The sequence below is a fragment of the Myodes glareolus genome, chromosome 12 (assembly GCF_982192425.1).
Source record: "Myodes glareolus chromosome 12, mMyoGla1.1, whole genome shotgun sequence".
In the NCBI taxonomy this organism is placed as follows: Eukaryota; Metazoa; Chordata; class Mammalia; order Rodentia; family Cricetidae; genus Myodes; species Myodes glareolus.
In genome coordinates, this window is record NC_142037.1 from 82071153 (window position 1) to 82086975 (window position 15823).

Sequence of the window (15823 nt, forward strand, 5' to 3'; positions counted from 1 at the left end):
ATCCATCCATCCATGCATCCACCTATCCATCCATCCTTCCATTCATCCACCCACCCGCCCACCCATCCACCCATCCATCCATCCACCCACCCACCCACCCACCCATCCATGCATCCATCCACCCATCCATCCATCCACCCATCTATCCATCCACCCCACCCACCCATCCATGCATCCATCTACCCACCCATCCATCCATCCACCCATCCATCCATCCACCCACCTATCCATCCATCCCACCCACCTATTCATCCATCCACCCATCCATCCATCCACCCATCCATCCATCCACCCACCCATCCATCCACCCACCTATCCATCCACCCACCTATCCATCCATCCCACCCACCTATTCATCCACCCATCCATGCATCCATCCATCCACCCACCCACCCATCCACCCATCCACCCATCCATGCATCCATCCACCCATCCATCCATCCACCCATCTATCCATCCACCCACCCACCCATCCATCCATGCATCCATCTACCCACCCATCCATCCATCCACCCACCTATCCATCCATCCCACCCACCTATTCATTCATCCATCCATCCATACATCCATCCATCCATTCATGTTCCTAGGAGTGAAATTTCTGAGTGATTAGGGGAAGGATTTTATGGATTGGATGTTAAATTTATGAGAAAACTTTTAAAAAGCTTCCAAAATGTTCTTTACCGTGTACTGTTTTTATTCCCATTGGCCATTGGCAGTATGGAAGAGTTTCCTTTTCTTTATATTCTTGATAACACTTATTATTGTCTTTCTAAAATTAGAGCCATTATAATGGATAATGCAGTATACCCTGCCGTGGCGTACTTTGCATTTCCCAATGATTAATGGTGCTGGCCATCATACATCTCTGGAGACAGACCCTGTCGTGGTTTTCAAACATGAAGTTTCCGCTGTTTTTGGTTTCTACTTTTCCTACCAGATTTTAGTTGTATTCTTTGTTTTCAGGAATGTCTTACAGCCATTATAATTGTTTCAGTCTTTCTCTTAGAGTGTAAGTGACTTCTGAACGAGCGATTTTTCATCGTTTGTGGCTACTTCTTATTTTCTTGAAGTTTATCTTCTAAAGGGTGTGAGTCACGTTCCTCAGGGTTCTCACCCATTTAGCACATTAAGCTGATTATATTTGAGCGAATCTTTGCCCTTGCTTATATTTTTGAGTCTCCAAATGTTTGAGTCTCCAAATGTTATTTTTGGCACTTAGTCGTTGGATGTGGCTGTGGAGAAATCATGCCTTTGTTCTCTGTTTTGAGCATCTTGCTCAGATGCCTAAATAATTTTTCATTTCCGAAGACCCATGAGGTGTCTTGGTGGTGGTCGTTGACTTACTATTAGGATAATTTCCTATTGTGTTTATTTGTGTGTCTGGAGCTGCAGGATGCCTTGTGGAGGTCAGTTCTCCCATTGACCTCTGTGGAGCGTGAATTCTAATTGAGCTTAATAATAAAATCTCTGAGTCAGATATAGGGTAAATGCTGAAAGACCAGAGAAGCAGAGCAGCCAGCTACTAGTTCTTAGCTCCACCGAATGCCTGGTCTCTGTGGCTGACTAGCGTGGCTGGCTCCACACTCTGATGTTCAGGCAAGCTTTGTTACAGCACAGTCTCACCACGCTTGTGGTCCCAGGTGCTGAATTCAGCTTTGGTGGTAGGTGCTTTACCTACTGAGCTCTTTCCCATCCTCAAATGTGCTTTATTTATTTATTTATTTATTTATTTATTTATTTATTTTATGCTGAAAACTTGTCTCTCGTTTCTGGAATGTTTCCTAAATCATGCCCTAAACAACTTTTTTTTAAGCTTTGGTCCCCTTTTCTCGAGTCTTCTGGGACATGCAGGTCACGCCTTGTCTTCTGTATCTTGTTCTTTTTTTCTTCCGTTTTCAACCCTTCTATCTCTCTTAAGCACTTTCCCTTAAGTGCCCATGATTTCATCGCGATACAGCTCCTCTTAGCGGCTTTCCATTTGGCCCGCATTTTTGTGATACTGGCTGGAGACTTTTTATCCCAAATCTCCAAGACCTCAAGTGGGTTAGCTCGTGGGTTGTTTAGATACTGGAATATTTTGGGATGAGCTCTTACGATCTGAACACAAGGTGGCTTGTCATTCCATCGTATGTGGATAGCCCAAATGTATGTGTTGAGTGTTTCCAGTCTGTCACACAGGGTGCGATTTGGAATTTTCCACTGGGGCCATCATGATGCTTAGAAAGTTTTGGATTTGGGCCATGTTCTTGCACACCTGTTGCTAGGAGACGGGGCAGGCATTGATTTTGAGGTCAACTGGTCTGTCTACCTAGCAAGTTCCAGGGTTGCCAGAGTTACCTAGTGAGACGCTGTCTACCAAAGTTTTGGATTGGTAATGTTTCAGATTTTGGGTTGGGAATTTTATTCCTGTTTTTACCGCACTGTGTACCCCAGCTTATTTCCTGCTGCTGTCCTTGGTTTCTCCTAGGCCCTTATCTGCTTTTGTGTGTGATCTCATTCATTTTATGAAGCTTCGTGGATTTATGATGGTGTGTTTGGGCAATTTAGCGGGTGGAGCTGCCTCGAGCTGCAGACCCTCCTGTCTCTGCCCTGCCTCCAGGTGTTCAGATTTCAGTTGAGTGCCACCGTGTCCACTCTGGGCAAAATTTCATTCTGTTGCAAGTGACATTTCAGTTACTGGTGACATCCTGACATTTGTATAACTGCTTTTTGTTTTGTTTTTGTCATTTTGAGACAGGGTGTCCTGCTATGTAGCCCTAGGCTGGCTCCAAACTTAATTGTGCTCTTGGTTCTGCCTCCCAAAAGCTGGAATTTCAGGTGTGCCCCGCCCACTGCTGGCTTTCTTTTCCCAGTGTCTTATCAGGAACCTTCTTGATTAATTGAGGAGGGTTTGTTTTTCCATTTGCTTTGTTTGTTTGTTTGTTGTTTTATCAGCTAGCTATTTGTAGGAATCTCACACTGGAGGCTGCTAGGGCTCTGCCCCTACCAGTAGATGTTCTTATGACTTCTGACGTGTGTTACAGAAACACTTGGTGAAGACTGGCAGGGTTTATCCTGTGGCCTCAGCCTTCCCCTTGCCTCAGTGTAAGGGTTTTCCCTCTCCATATGGCTTGCTTACGGGATTCGCCCCTGCGTCCTGCCTGTGCCCAGGGAAGCTGTTCTGCTATCTGCTCATGTGTCTCAGAACCCCACTGCTGGAAAACCAGGCTTTCCATTGGTCTGAGATCTGCAGCAGGCACGTCCCATCTCTCTGGCCTTCCCTGAAGTCTGACCAGCGCTTGGGAGTCCAGGTGTCTCCGCATCTCAGGGAAGGAGTGTGTGTTTTATGTTGAGCTCCTTATTGCTTTTGGGTGAGTTCCAAGAGGAACTCTTTCAGCGGGGATGGCAGCAGGACAGCTCTAGCTTGTTTCTCTGCCAGACAAACCTTTTGTTCCTTTACTCAGTTGAAGTAACGTTTCAAGGAGCCGTGAGGAGCAAGACAGGTTTGTAAGCTCCTAACTTTCAGATGCGGAATGCCACAGTCCTGGTCACTTGTCCTCTGTTGACAGTCCCTCGGGGAATCCTGGGTCTGGAGAAGTCAGCAGAGGTGAACAGAGCCCAGTTAATGTACGCACAGGCTTGTTTCCCCAGAAGTCAACGTTGCAGGATTGTGGGTTTCTCGTTTGGATGTGCAGCACTTGAAGCATCCTGTGATGTTCTCCGGGCTTGCTTAGCGTGTGTCTTGGGAACCTGCCTGGGTTTCCATGTGAATTCAGCAGGGCTTTTTATGTTCAACCATCCACATGCTAGCATGGGAACAGAAGGCAAACGCGACATCCTTTGGGAAATGACAATACTCAGAAGTAGTACAGGATGGGGTCCGCTGAGGGCTGTAGAGAAGGAAAGTTAGGACACCAGGTCTCCTCAGCACAGACTCCAGCAGAGACTTAGATACCAAGGTGGGAAAAGAGTGTACAGACACCCGAGGGTCTGGGAATGAAGGCATTCCCCTCAGGAGATAAAGACAAAAGGGGTGTGTTTGTAGGCAGGGCTGGGGGGGGGGAAGGATGGGAGAGCTGGGAGGGTCAGGTTCTAACTCCAGCACCTTGCTTGGGTGGGGGAGTGATGTGGGAGAATAAGGTCCCTCTCTTCCTGTCTGGCATCAGCTCCCTGGCTGGGTTCAGCACTCAGTAAACACACACACACACACACACACACACACACACACACACACACACGAGGCTGGGAATAGGGAAGAACCACTTGACTGCAAGTGTGGTCTGCTCAGAAGATGATATATTTTTTTTAACCACGAGACATCAAATAAGAACACATCTGTGGAAGTCATTTTCATGGTTTATGGAGACAATCTTGAGCCCAGTTGACTTCATACATCAGCACCCACACCTGACTCATTGAGCACCCTTGGGTGTTCTGTCTTCCGCTCAACAGAAGATACCAAGCTCAGAACTATAGGTTGACAGTCTTGTCTCGCAGTACAGCCAAGCGGGTTAAAGTAGGGGTTTGGTGAACACTTATCTGTGCCAGAGACTAAAAGACATCGGCTAACTGAGCAGAGTCTGCAGTGGGTGTGTAGGAAGGAGTGGCCTGTCCTCTTAAGGCCGGTCTGTAACTCACCGTTCTGTGTCCTGGGACCCAGCCTTTCAGGGTTCTATTAGAAATCAGTAGTGACCCCTCACATGCTTCAGTGTGGGGTGATGGGGGGTGGGACAAGCAGGTGGCAAGGCCCTTCCTAAAATGTGCTCATGTCCCTTTCTGGTGGGTCATGGGATACAGATCCTAATAATTGGAGTCAGTGATATCGATTGTGGGCGGGGCTCTGTGCTCCGCTCTAGTGTCTCTGGACCACTCTGTGTATTTGAGATTGTGAAGGGGTCAGTGATATCGATTGTGGGCGGGGCTCTGTGCTCCGCTCTGGTGTCTCTGAACCACTATGTATTTGAGATTGTGAAGGATTTTACCGTGAAGAGACGTAAGTCCCATTCGGAAACTCCTGAGAGACTTCTGGGGACTTGGCTCTACAGGAGAGGGAGCAGAATGAGCTGGGCAGGGAACCTAGTGGAATAAGGCTTACCAGCCAAGGGTCGGAGCTGGAATGTGACTTGTTTCAGAGGCGGCAGATGCAGCCTCTGCTCCATGTCTGCCACCTCGTGACCCTGTGATGCCCCCTTCATGGCGGCCTCTGTCAGTCAGTGCCTCTGTATCCTCCCTCCTTTCTTTCTCCATTGACCCTCACGATGAGACCTGGTTTCTGCTTTTGGAGTTCCGTAATCACCTCCTTTGTTCATACCTGTGATTTTTACTTATACAGTGTGCTGGCTGGTTTTGTGTGTCAACTTCACACAAGCTGGAGTCATCAGAGAGGAAGGAGCCTCAGTTGAGGAAAGGCCTTCTTGAGATCCAGCTGTCAGGCATTTTCTCATTTAGTGATCGGTGGGGGAGGGCCCAGCCCATGGTGTGTGGTGCTGTCCCTGGGCTGGTGGTCTTGAGTTTTATTAAAAGGTGGACATGGGACGCAAGCCAGTAAGCAGCTCTCCTCTATAGCTTCTGCATCAGCTCCTGCCTCCTGGTTCCTGCCCTGTTTAAGTTCTGGTTTCTAACTTCTACAGTGATGAACAACAATGCTCAAGTGTGAGCCAGATAAACCCTTTCCTCCCCAGCTTGCTTTCTGGTCATGGTGTTTCATTGCAACATTAGAATCCCTAACTAATACACAGAGTAAGATGAACGCCGAGCCTGGAGTCTGTGCCCATCCCTCCCTCCACGAAAGCCCAAGACAGGCCCACTCCTGTACCCTGCCTCGCTCTGGCCCCTACTTCACATTTTCCCATCATCCCAAACTCGCCCGTTCTCCCAGTTGCTAGCCACGTAACCGTGTCGCGAAAGCGGACATATCATACAGTCTTTCTATTTCCATCTCTCTGTCCAAGTTATTACCTCATGTATGAGTCATTATATTTGCTTTGAAGTTGGATTCCTTCACCCTCCCCTTAGTTCCCACGTCGTATGTCCTCTTCAGCCCCGTTTTCCTAAAGTTGTGTTTCTGTGGTGTCCTTGTGCCTGTCCTTGTGGCTCAGTGCTACCGACTCTGTTTCCAGTCAGGTGTTTGAGGGTCTCGGTTGTCTAATTTTGGTCCACTGTCAAAGTTTACCTCTCACTCTTTAGTCTTGGTTCACACTATCCTCCCGACTTGCCATCTCTTTCCCCTTCCCCTTCTTTGTTCTGTCCCTCCCTCCTTTCCTCCTCTGCTTCCTTTCTTCATATCTTCCTTTCCTTCCTCCTCCAGCGGCTCCTTTTCTGTACATGTATGTACTCATGTATGTAGGAGTGTACACGTATGTACAAGGTCCTAGATCCATGTGGGTGTCCTCCTCAGCTGCTCTCCACCTTGTTTTTGAGACAGGATCTCTGTTAACATGGGGTTCACTGATCTCCTTGCGGTTAGCCTGTGAGCTCCAAGGGTCCTCCCATCTCTGCCTCCTCAGTCCCGGGAATGAGCCTGGCAAGTGTGTTTTGCCAGCAGCCCTCTCCCCAGCCCCACACTCTCTTAGGTCCCCCCACAGAGCGCTGTGCACTTTCCTATCTGTGCTTCCTGCTTTTTTATGTGTTATCCAAGGTTTGATGTTAAACTGAGTTCAGTTCCCCCTCTTCCTGGGTAGAGACCCCCCCCCCCCCGCCGCCACTGTTGTAGCTTGAATTGACATCTCATTCATGTGTGCCTTGATGACAGAATCTGCAGCCAAATAGCTGCCCTGCTGACGGCCAGTCATTCAGCCGCCATTTTGAGCTTCGTGCCAAATAGAGACTCAGTAGGTACTGAGGAACGGAGAACACTCAAGATTAGGGACTTTGGGGGGGTGTTTCTTGTGCCGTGTGCATGCGGGAAGGTAAAAGGATTCGACGTCAAACCGTGAGCACAGCGCCAAGCTCTCCCTCAGTGTCCAGGAAGAGACATTTGATCTTTGATCGGAGGTTTAAAGCAGTGAAGTTTCCAGGGGGAGCCTGTGGCAGCGTGGGAGAAGAGGACCGAGGCGGCACCCCAAGAGAAGCACAGAGGATTGTCTGTCTGTAGAAAAATGTCTGCGTCCATACTTACAATATGTACAGTGGCTTCTTGGGAAAGGGGGCAAGCTGGAGGGTTGGATGGCAAGAAGGAGGTGAATGGCAAAGTTCTTGCCATCAAAGCGGATTAAAGACTGGGCGGTGGTGGCACATGCCTTTAATCCCAGCACTTGAGAGGCAGAGGGAGCCTGGTCTACAGAGCAAGTTCCAGGATAGGCTCCTGAGCTACAAGAAACCCAGTCTTGAAAAACAAAACAAAACAAAGAATGAGTTTCAGGAATGGTGAGCAAAGCCCTGGCCGCAGTCTCGTCTGCCTCTCTCTGTGCGTTTATTTCCTCAGTTTACCAGCTGGGGAGCCTTGGCTGTGGTCCTCTCGTCGGCAGAATGGCTGCATTCTTTAGTATGGGGCAGAGTCCCTACAAGATAATTAATGGGCTTTAATAATAGAGCCCAGGTCCTGTTTGCATCTTCCCACCCGACTTTAAAGGTAGAGAAAGTAGAGCTGGTGATTGAGACACCCACTGGCAGAGCGGAACCCAGCAGAGTCTGTCGCATGAGTAACTGAGAGCTGACCACTAAGCTAGGAAGGAATAGGACATTCAGTATGCAAAAATGCAAATGAACACCATGCAGAAAGACTTTAATGTCTTAACTGTGACGTTTCAGGCAGCAGGTACATGGAGGGCTGCAGTGTGTGGTTCCTGTGTGGAGAAGTGTGGAGGGTCTTTCACCTGGTGCAGAGTCTCAAAGCAGGAGGAGACGTGGCAAAAGTTACGTTGGTAGCTTTGGAGGAGTCTTTCCTTCTGATCCATCTCTCTTATTGTTTTCTGCAGATACCATATAAGCTGCTTTCATCATGGGAGAAATAGAACAGAAGCCCACCCCCGCATCACGTCTGGGGGCCCCGGAGAATTCGGGGATCAGCACCTTGGAACGAGGACAGAAACCGCCGCCCACACCTTCGGGAAAACTCATGACCGTCAAAATCCAGATGCTGGATGACACCCAGGAGACCTTTGAAGTTCCAGTAAGCCAGGGGTTTGTTCAAGGGTGTGGGCACCCGGAAATGGGGAGGTCACCGATGGCCCAGTGACGGCCCAGTAACATGAGGTCTACAGAGAGGGTCTGTGTGCTCAGGCACCTCACTGATCACCTTGGCGGGCATCATTGATCTTTCTGGTTCTGAGTGATCTGTTTTTCAGATCTGTGCATGAGTCACTTGTACGTATAGTGACATGGATGGCTTAGCTGTAATTTTACTGTGACTTCCCAGACACAAGTAGGTGTCGTCATGTGTGTATATGTGTATTTTATATATTGTACACAGCATGCCTATGTATATCGAGTATAACTGGTTAATCTATATTGTGTGTTATAACTACATCTAGAGATGTGTAATATCTATGTTCACGGTGGCATTGGAGGAAAGGGTGATACTCTCAGTGGATTGTGATTTCTCTCACTGGTGTGAGCCTGTGTTGGGCCCATGGACATCATCCTGATAAAGCCATTATAATTCTACATGAGGAAGTTGGGAGCAAGTGAGCTTCCCGGCCTTCTTGTATGAGAACCTTGGAAGGCCTTGGCCCAGACTTTCCATGTGAGGCAAGAGCTCCACCCCCACATCCCAGGGGCCAGGAAAGGAACCTTAGCACCCCTGCTGCTTGTGGAGAGCCCTGCCTCAGTCTCCTCCCCGCCTATGCTCCTGTTGAGGTCCCCAGAACAGATTGCCCCCTTCTTGGCCCTCAGCTCTGTGTCTCACCTTTGGTATTCTCTCTTGGCTACCTGCCACGGCGTTGGTCACTGATTGTAGAGGAAGAAAATGGGTCTTGAGTCCAAGCAGCCGACAGAGACAGCCCTTTGGAACACACCTGTTTCTGACGTGGAGGCAATCCGTTCATTATTTCTGTTGGCTAGAGTGTCTGAAATTTAATAGTCGGCATTAACGGTGGTAACCTATCATTTAATCATTTATGGGATGTGATTCAGTAAATTATATTTATTTCACAGAACATTGTTCAGGGAGTGTGAATTAAGTGTCTCAGAGAAAGATGAACCTCACAATGGCTGGCTGTGTTTTAAAACTGCCAATTGTATCGCACATTGCAAACGGCCCTTGTCCCTTTTTAATTTTCTTGCTGCGGAGTTCATCTTTCGAGGACTTGGCCTAGGACTTCCTAGTCCGGTGAGCAAAGCTACTGCTGGTTTCTGGAATTGTAGACCAGGTTGGGAAAGCACCTGCCACCTGCTGAGAATTCTGCCTTCTGGAAGGAGTGGCCCTCCTTCTCCCTGCCCCCAGTATTCTCTCTGCCTTGCCAGACCAGTTTGGTGAAGTATTCATTTCTCTCTCCTTTTGGGTCCTGAGCCCAGGCTGGTGTTCCTGTGCAGGCTGAGGTAGAGGGGCTCTCAGATGCGGCTGTGTTCAGCTGTGGTTCCTCACAGAAGGCAAAGGTCACCACTCCACGCAGCTACCATCCGAGCAGAAACTGCGCAGGCACTATGTAGTAACAAATTGTAAATAAAAGCACACGCACGACCTGATTTAAATGTCCAGAGCCCATGTTTAAAAAAAGAAAAAAAAAGAAACCCTGTCTGGGCCATGTACTTGTAACCTTAGTGTCGAGGACTTGGAGACAAGAGAACCCCCTGTTAGGTCAGTCCCTGGCCCCTGAGTGATTCTGTCTCAAAGAAGGTAGGTGACGCCCCTGAAGTCGTTCTCTGGCCTTCACACACGTGCTCATACATGCACACACGTGCTCATACATGCACACACGTGCTCATACATGCACACACGTGCTCATACATGCACATACGTGCACACACAGGGGTACTTACCTTCATGATTTTGATAGCCATTCTTTCCATTCCATCCCCCCGCCACTCCTGTGCCCTTTATGGCCCTGTTAGTTTAGCCTGCTGCCTCAGCGGCTGCTCTCTCCCAGGTTTGCAGGTCCTTGTCTAGGTGGAGCCACAGCGCCTGCCCGGGGTGAAAATTCCACTTTCTCCGACTGGTACTGGTTTGTTTCTGTTGGGCAGCGTTCTAACCTCTTAGGAACTGCCTTCAAATCTGCGAAGTGAGGCAATAATGAACAACGCTTCTTGTTTCATGAATAAAACGACGATTCACATAAAACAGCTACAGTGTTTTGGGTGCACCTGGGGCGGTTAGTAGGTAGGATTTGTGGCATTTAGATATACGCCTTTGCCGCTGGCTTGGCTTCTCAGGGCAGGGACCTACTTTCTGATCTCTGTGCCCCACCCCCACCCCCATGTAGCCAGGCAGATGGATGATCGGTGGTCATCGAGTGTTTGTCGATGGATTGCTACAGCGGATCTGTTTCACAGGTAGGGCTTGGTAGTTTTAACACGTCTCTTTCACCCGTGTTTTATCTGTCTTTTTCTGTTTAGGTTAGTGTGCCTCCTCAGCCCATGGACAACAGAGGTTTTCTTTAAACTGGCTGTGGAAAGGCAGATGATGTCAGCGTGTCCCTGGCTGGAGCAGATTCTGAGTCTCCGCCTTGCGCTCTTGAAGAACAGCTAGGATCCAGGCCGGCCACAGCTGCAGCCCAGAGAGGCCTCTGGTGGTTCGGTCCTTCCCAGAATGGGAAGGGAGGAAGGACGGACAGTGGCTTTGGGATTGTAGGGACCAGACCAGCTCCCCTTAATTGCTTTACTAACTTTGCTTCAAAGCGTTTTGCTAAGAATTCACCAAGGCCGCCGTCTGACTCTGGATGAGTGCCCCCTCTCCCACGAGGGCAGGATGGGACATCCCGGTGAACATATTCTCATTGCGCGTAAGCGTTTGTCCTGCGAACGAGCAGGGCATGAAGCCAGAAGCTTCTGCAACTTCCTTGGGAAGCGGAGGCAGTGTGTGTGTGTGTGTGTGTGTGTGGAGGGGGGGTTGGAATCTGTCTTTAATGAACCCTGTCTTTCCCTGGGGATCAGGTCTTCTGGGCCTCTTCTTACTAGTTTTGTGTTCAAGTACAGATGCTGGCAAAGCAGTCATTTTAAATGCAAGCTGCCTGACCAGCTCCTGCACAAGAGAGCAAACCATGTTCTTAGTGATGGTTTTCATCTTTGTTTTCTTTTTTTTCCCTTTAGAAAATTTTTAATGAAGAGTTGAGCCTTTTGGGAAGCCAGGGCAGTAGACACCAGTCTTTTCCACACAGGGCTAGCTGGGCGAGCCTCTTGTAGTGTTGAACTTGGATGACTTTTTGGGTACTTCCTCCACACAATGGAAAGTTCAAAACCAACATTTATAGGAAGCTCTAGCCTGGCATTTTATCTTCTTGAAGTTGAAAACACCTTGCAAATGAGCCACACCTCTCTGTCTGATAACACAGCTTTCTCTCCTCCTGAAGTTATAAAGCCTGAGGGTTCTCAGGCCTTGGACAGCCTTGGTCACCCGTGAGGCCTAGGGCTCCCTTCCCCCATCAGGCCGCCTTCTGTGAAGGTCCCTGGGAAGGTTTTGTGTGTCTGGTTCTCCTGACCCTTCTGGTAAATAAACACTGCTCCACCAGGGAAAGACGGCTGGAAAGGCAGATGGCCAGTTCTCCCAGTGTTAGCTTCTCTTTAGCCGGTCACTGTAGGAAGAGCTGGGAGTGTCATGGAGGAAAGTAGAACCTGGCCTTGCCTCTCGCACAGGCCTGGTCTGGTCGCGCTAATACAGCAGGTGATGAGAAGACGCTACATGCCTTGGGGGTCGGCAGGAGTGGTGGTATGGGCAGTCGGCAGAATGCGGCCTCTCCAGTGGTCAGGGCAGGAAATCAGACTGGCTTCTTAACTATGTTTGCGTCTTCTCCTTGATTTCCTCAAAGTTTGTGTAGCTTGCCTTCCTTTGCCTGCAGACTAAATGTGAATATCTTGACCCCTGGGAATCCTGGGAGAAAGCAGAACCCTGGCCCCTGAGGGTCTACTGGAGGCATGAGCCCTCTCTCTGAAACACTTCTGAGCCATTGACTTCCACATTACCTATTGTATTAGCGCACTGTGGAGAATTCAGACTTGTTTGCCTGATTAAGTATGGCAGTAGAATGAGAGCACCTTGTAGGAAGGCTTTGTTTCTCACCCTTGAGTCCTGACTTGACGTTGCTGGCCAGCTGTGTAGCTTTCTGGACTCTCACAGCAGGTTCTGAGGAGTGCTTGAGGGAATTCACCATTGGTGCTTCCTCAGGTTACACCAAGGCCGGGTGGCTGTGGCACCCGGTTCACAGGGTCCCTCCAGCCCACTGCTAGTCTTTGTGAGACAATATTTCACTCTGCTGCTCCGGCTAGCCTGGATGCTCACTGTTTCTGCCAGGGTAGCCTTGACCCACAGCGATCTGCCTCATCTTGCTTCTGTAGTTCTAGCTGTATCTCACAGGAGGTCCCTGTTTCAGACGGTCATCCAACCGCAGATTCCCAGTCTGGGCTGTTTTGAGTCACCGCCCTCCCTCTCTGGCCCCAACGCCCACCTAACTCATTTATCAAAATGCCACCCATAGGCCCTACCTGGCCAGGCTCCATCAGAGAGAGGGCAATGTTCTTCCTTCCCAGCATTTGTCCTTCTAATTAGTCCAGAAATCTCTGTCTCCCATCTGACTCTGAGCCTCTGCATCCCTGAGATCAGACTCAGTTTCCTAATCTGCAAAATGAGGTGTTCGGTCCAGATATAAAACCCTGTCCACCTTTTCTGTCTTTTTGGAAGTTAGGGTATGATGTTGGCTTCCTTGTGGATGAGTCAGCTTTTTGTGCCTGTACTTTGGAATTCTCCGGCAAGATGGTAAACACTGTGGGGCTCCTTGTTGTTATTATTGGTTCTTTTTGTTTTTGTTTTTGTGACAGAGTTCTGTGGCCCAAGCTAGTCTCAAATTAAAAATCTTCCTGTCTCACTTGTGAGACACAGGTCTGTGCCTTCTCCCCCGGGGGTATTAAAGCAAACAACACGCCCAAGGTCTGCTCCAATCCGGTCATCACGCGTGCCCAGCGAGTGCTAACAGAAAAGGACTTGCCGAGTGCAGGCACAGAAGACCTTCCAGGGTGTCAGGAGTCCTGGAACTGCAGCCGAGGGAAGTGGGGTGGTTGCCCTAACGCTCCCTGAATCCCTTGGCAGTGGAAGATAGGAGACTGAAATAAACCACGTGTTTCCCCAGTAACACCTTTCTGATAAAAACTCCAGCAAGTTTGTTGAGGCTACAGAGGATTTTTACACGTACCTTTGAAATCACAGAAGAGGGGACATCGAGTTTTCTATTTCTTTGTTGGTCGCAGAATTGCCAAAGCTATTTTGGAGCCTTGATTAGGAACATTCTAAAGTAAGGCCTTCAGTGATTCAACAGGGTTTTCATTTTATTACCTTTGAGATGGAACAGGTTTTTCATTGACCCTCACAGAAACCTGGGCAGGTCCTCCGCAGAGGCGTGTTCGTCCATGCTGTCTGGCTGTAGAGAGAGCCTTGGTGGTGGTGACAGCCACCGTCCTGGTCCTTGGGCTCTGTTTGCCCTCCTGAGACACCCGTGTCTTGTCTTTGTGGCCCAGGTTGAACGTTCAATGAGTCTTTGTCCTTTTTGGGTTTCATGGAGTTCCATTTCTCTTTCTTTGGAACGAGTCCTGGTGAACAAACCCCTGTAAGCCTGTGAGTCCCACGCTCTCCTCGGGGAGATAAAGCCCACCTGTGTTGGGAAAGCGTGTCCTCCCGCTTGCCGCATTTCTGGCCGTCCTGGAGGAGCAGGACAGACCTACATAAAATTTAATTGGCTATTTAAAGACAAGGCACAGAGCACACACTGCCTCTTAAGTGTCAGCCCTCTGTGAGAACAAGCGTAGGGAGTTTCACGGGTCTGATGGGCTCTTTAAAAACAAGCCAGAGTTTCTTTCTCCTTATCCATGTTGCTCTTGGCTCTTTAGCCAACTTTCTGAAATAGTTTTGAAGCCCACTCCACTGGGCCTGGCCACTTCTGTGTGTTATTTAACTTAGGATGATAAATGGGGCCTGTCTGGGTCTAGCCTCCCGAGGTTAAATTGAAAGGCTATTTTAATGGAGTAAAAAAAAAGTTTTTCTTTTTTTCATAAATCATTCCAGATAAATACTGTTTAACCTTCCCTCCCGGCTCCTTAGACGCAAAGAGCCGAATTGAAATGTGGGCCTGAAACGCTTGCGTGCTCGCCTTTCGGTTTTCGTGGCTCCGATGATCAAAGCCGCGCACGCAGCTCAGAAGGGATGTGGCCATGATCTAACAGCTGTTTGCTATTTTCTAACAAAGAAAAAAATTTTACTCAGTAGAGCCTAATAAATAAAAGAATAGATGGTAATTAAGAATGCTCATCTCTGACATTAAAACAGCCACAAAGAGGAAGCTTGTGTTGTTGTTGTTTTTTTTTTCTTCTTCCTTTAAATGGAAATCATGAAATTTCATAGTTGCATCTAAGAAGACTAGGAAAGGGGATGTGGAGGTCCCTGGGTCCTGACTTGACGTCGCTCACCAGCTGTGTGGCTTGGTCATCTACACACGAGGAACGCTGACTTCAGGTCGGAGTGTGGCGCTCCAGTGGAGTATTTTGTGGAACAATGCTGTGGCAGAGACTCACGCTGCTCTCAGGAAGGCGAGCCTGCTCTTTTTGCCGTAACTGGAATTTCATGTTCAGTCTGGAGCCTGGTTGAGGCTCTTCCGTCAGTCAGGGCTGCTGCATGGGTGAATGACAAAGAGAAAGCATGCACAAGTTCTCTAAGATAAACACTGGCATGCTGTGTCAGGGGTCATTGTCTTCCGGGCAGCTCCACACAGCCTGGGGCTTTCTTCAGATGGGTGCTAGTGTTCACCTAAGCTAGCCACTGTCCTGTTGTTTTTCTGAAGGTCTGTGAGACACAAGTGTGCTGTAGTCCTGTTTCTGCTGAGCAGGTAGGCAGCTATGTCCTGGACTGCAGCTTACTTCCTGGGGCCTCGAAGGGGAGCTGGGGTCTGTGGCTTGCACACACGGGCACGGGCGGTACTCCCAACCCACGTGAGGCTGAGGGCGGAAGGTTGCCATGATTCTGAGGCCCCTAGACTATCTAGGCGTGCCAGAGCTGCTCAACAAACACTTTCAAAAAGCACAAAATAAGAGAAATAAAATAAAGTGGGCATTTTCCCCCTTAGAACTTTATATACAATTTTGCTTTGTTGATTTCTTGGTGTGTTTTATATTCTGATCCCCAAGACATGTCTGTTTTCCTAGAGTTGGGTGTCCAACAGGACCCTCATCTGTCTCATGCAGACTGGACAAGCACATCTGAGATAGTCGTAGGATTTTGAGATGGGTTTGGTATATCCATGGAAGGGATGCAGATATGAAGGCAGGTGCTTACAAGCATGGTCCAGCCATGTTTTCATCATGCGCTTATTTTTATTACTTTGAATTATTTGAGTTGGGCGTGGTGGCTGTAAATCCTAAAGAGGATATGGAATGGTTCCCTCAAGTTGGGAGTTTTCTGTGGATAGATGATCGTGGAAAAGAACAGTTCCAAAAACCCTCGCTAACTTTGAAACTGTGTTCGAGAGCTTCACACGCTTAGGTGTGTTTCCTCCTCTACATGAACAGGAAGTTGGACCAGATACCCACAGTGGGATTCTGTGGCTCTGGTTTTGTTTATGGACTGTGACCTTGGAAACATGATCCAGGTTCCATAAGTTTTATCAACAGGAGCGGCAAGGTGCTGCCAGTGATAAGAACGTGGAGAAAAATAACTGGTCTTTGTAGAAAGGACGGGCATTACTCAGGAGTGGGCGGTGAGCTGGCACAG

General features: G+C 48.8%; 1 protein-coding gene and 1 long non-coding RNA gene across 3 annotated transcripts in view; one reads left to right on the forward strand and one right to left on the reverse strand.

Moving 5' to 3' along the window:
- Farp1 (FERM, ARH/RhoGEF and pleckstrin domain protein 1) overlaps positions 1-15823 on the forward strand; it is a 237018-nt gene that overhangs the window by 52070 nt on the left and 169125 nt on the right. For both annotated transcript variants that reach the window (XM_087912311.1, XM_087912312.1), the window contains exon 2: positions 7899-8092. In XM_087912311.1, coding sequence (XP_087768437.1) covers positions 7922-8092 — 171 coding nt within the window. In that variant the 5' untranslated portion in view covers positions 7899-7921. The remainder of the gene's footprint in view (positions 1-7898; positions 8093-15823) is intronic.
- On the reverse strand, positions 7387-10015 carry LOC148120304 (uncharacterized). The gene is made up of 3 exons (XR_015739517.1): positions 9901-10015; positions 8828-8987; positions 7387-7892 (listed from the first exon to the last, which is right to left on the reverse strand). It is a non-coding gene; the product is annotated as an uncharacterized LOC148120304 (long non-coding RNA).